The sequence below is a fragment of the Plasmopara halstedii genome, assembly GCF_900000015.1.
Source record: "Plasmopara halstedii genome assembly, contig: Scaffold_1343, whole genome shotgun sequence".
Lineage (NCBI taxonomy): Eukaryota > Oomycota > Peronosporomycetes > Peronosporales > Peronosporaceae > Plasmopara > Plasmopara halstedii.
Genome location: NW_020188258.1, coordinates 1175426 through 1176869, shown reverse-complemented (window position 1 = coordinate 1176869; position 1444 = coordinate 1175426). Strand labels below are relative to the sequence as shown.

The 1444-nt window shown below is 44.8% G+C and overlaps 1 protein-coding gene across 1 annotated transcript; it reads left to right on the top strand.

Annotated features, from left to right (window-relative positions):
• Positions 1-1048: 1048 nt before the first annotated feature.
• PHALS_01244 (uncharacterized protein) lies at positions 1049-1444 on the top strand (the record flags this gene model as incomplete). The annotated part of the gene is made up of 1 exon (XM_024731073.1): positions 1049-1444. The coding sequence occupies one exon, from the start codon at positions 1049-1051 to the stop codon at positions 1442-1444; it is 396 nt and encodes a 131-aa protein (XP_024581287.1).

Below are 1444 nucleotides of genomic sequence, written 5' to 3'. Positions count from 1 at the left end.
GCAGTCTCATCCATTGTTGACCGGCTTAGGCCTTCCTGGTAATGTCTCGCGAGCACGATTTCATAGATGATGAACGCCTCCGAGCGCTCCATTACCACATCACGCCCATAAGTCACCAGCGTTCTACTGCTTCACAAACTCAAGACATGAGTTCATTGAGAGTGTCTAGTAAATCTGAGGCAGATTTTAGAACTATTCAGTTTCCATCCTCAGCTTTTAACCAATCGGTCGTCGGATCTACTAATTAAGCATCGAACCGCCAAAATTATTAGATCTTTTATGAGCCAGATGCCGACAAAACGACATACGGTGGGATGCTCGATAAGCACAAGGCGAGTCACTCTCACGTGGAACCTTTAATGAACCGGCAAGTATACTAGGAATGTTATTAGTACCCGGTGAAGTGGAGAGGTTGACCTTAGTCTCAAAACTCGTGGCAGTTTGAAATTTATTTTGGCAACATTGCGCTGGTGGCGTGGCGCATTACGATCCTGCGCACGCTCGATCTTTATCTCTATTGGAGGAGAGACAGGGTCGCCCGTCGTGGCACGCTTCTTTCTAGTTGGGGCAACCGACCTTGTGGTGAAAAAGGCCCTGAATAGAAGGCTATCACAACTATCTTATGAAGATAAGCAGGGTAATAAACAGCAGAAGGTTGATGCGACTGGTTGTCACCTCGGCGTCCTCTTCGTGCTCTGGGCATTGCAAAGCTACGCGTGAGTCGATGATAATTGCGACGCACACGTTCCCGAAGCTAGCTTGTAAGGCTTAAAGATGGGCGAAGACTTGTATTTCTCACCCACTGCGCTAACTTCTCTCACTACTGCTGCCCAACCAAGTGCAACAAGATGGAGCATCTCTGACTTTTTGGGTCAACGATAACAGCTCATACTTCGCAATACGGAACGTCCTCCGATCAAAATGAGATTTGGGGTATTATAAAGATTCTGGTTTTAGTTTTACACAAAGAAAATGTGCTAGCTATCAATGTGGTGACTAACGTTTTTTTCTGGCTGAATAAGTTCAGAATGGTAATAAAACATTTACCATGGCGGTGGCTGGCGACCTCGTAAAGCCGGATGGACACTATGATACTTATGCGTTTTGCAGACGCCATGACTTGCTTCGTAAGAATGCAATTTACAAAACTGCCCACAATTTCTCGAATAGAAGACATGTTGAATGCCTGGCGTGTGTGCAAGAGAAGCCTGCCAAAAATACGCAATCACGATGGAATATAGAAGGTCTTCCAGATTTATATGAAAGAAGCTATAGATTGTCTAACCTTTTAAGGATCAATTACTGCTACGGACAGACTTGTAAATCGAGATGTGTCAAATCCCATGAGCAGTTTGTCCAATTTGTGTCGTTTTTATTTGCCCAGACCAATGATGTGGCGGCTAACAGGTTCATACGCTTCTTGGTGGTTTGGAAAAGGAAATAA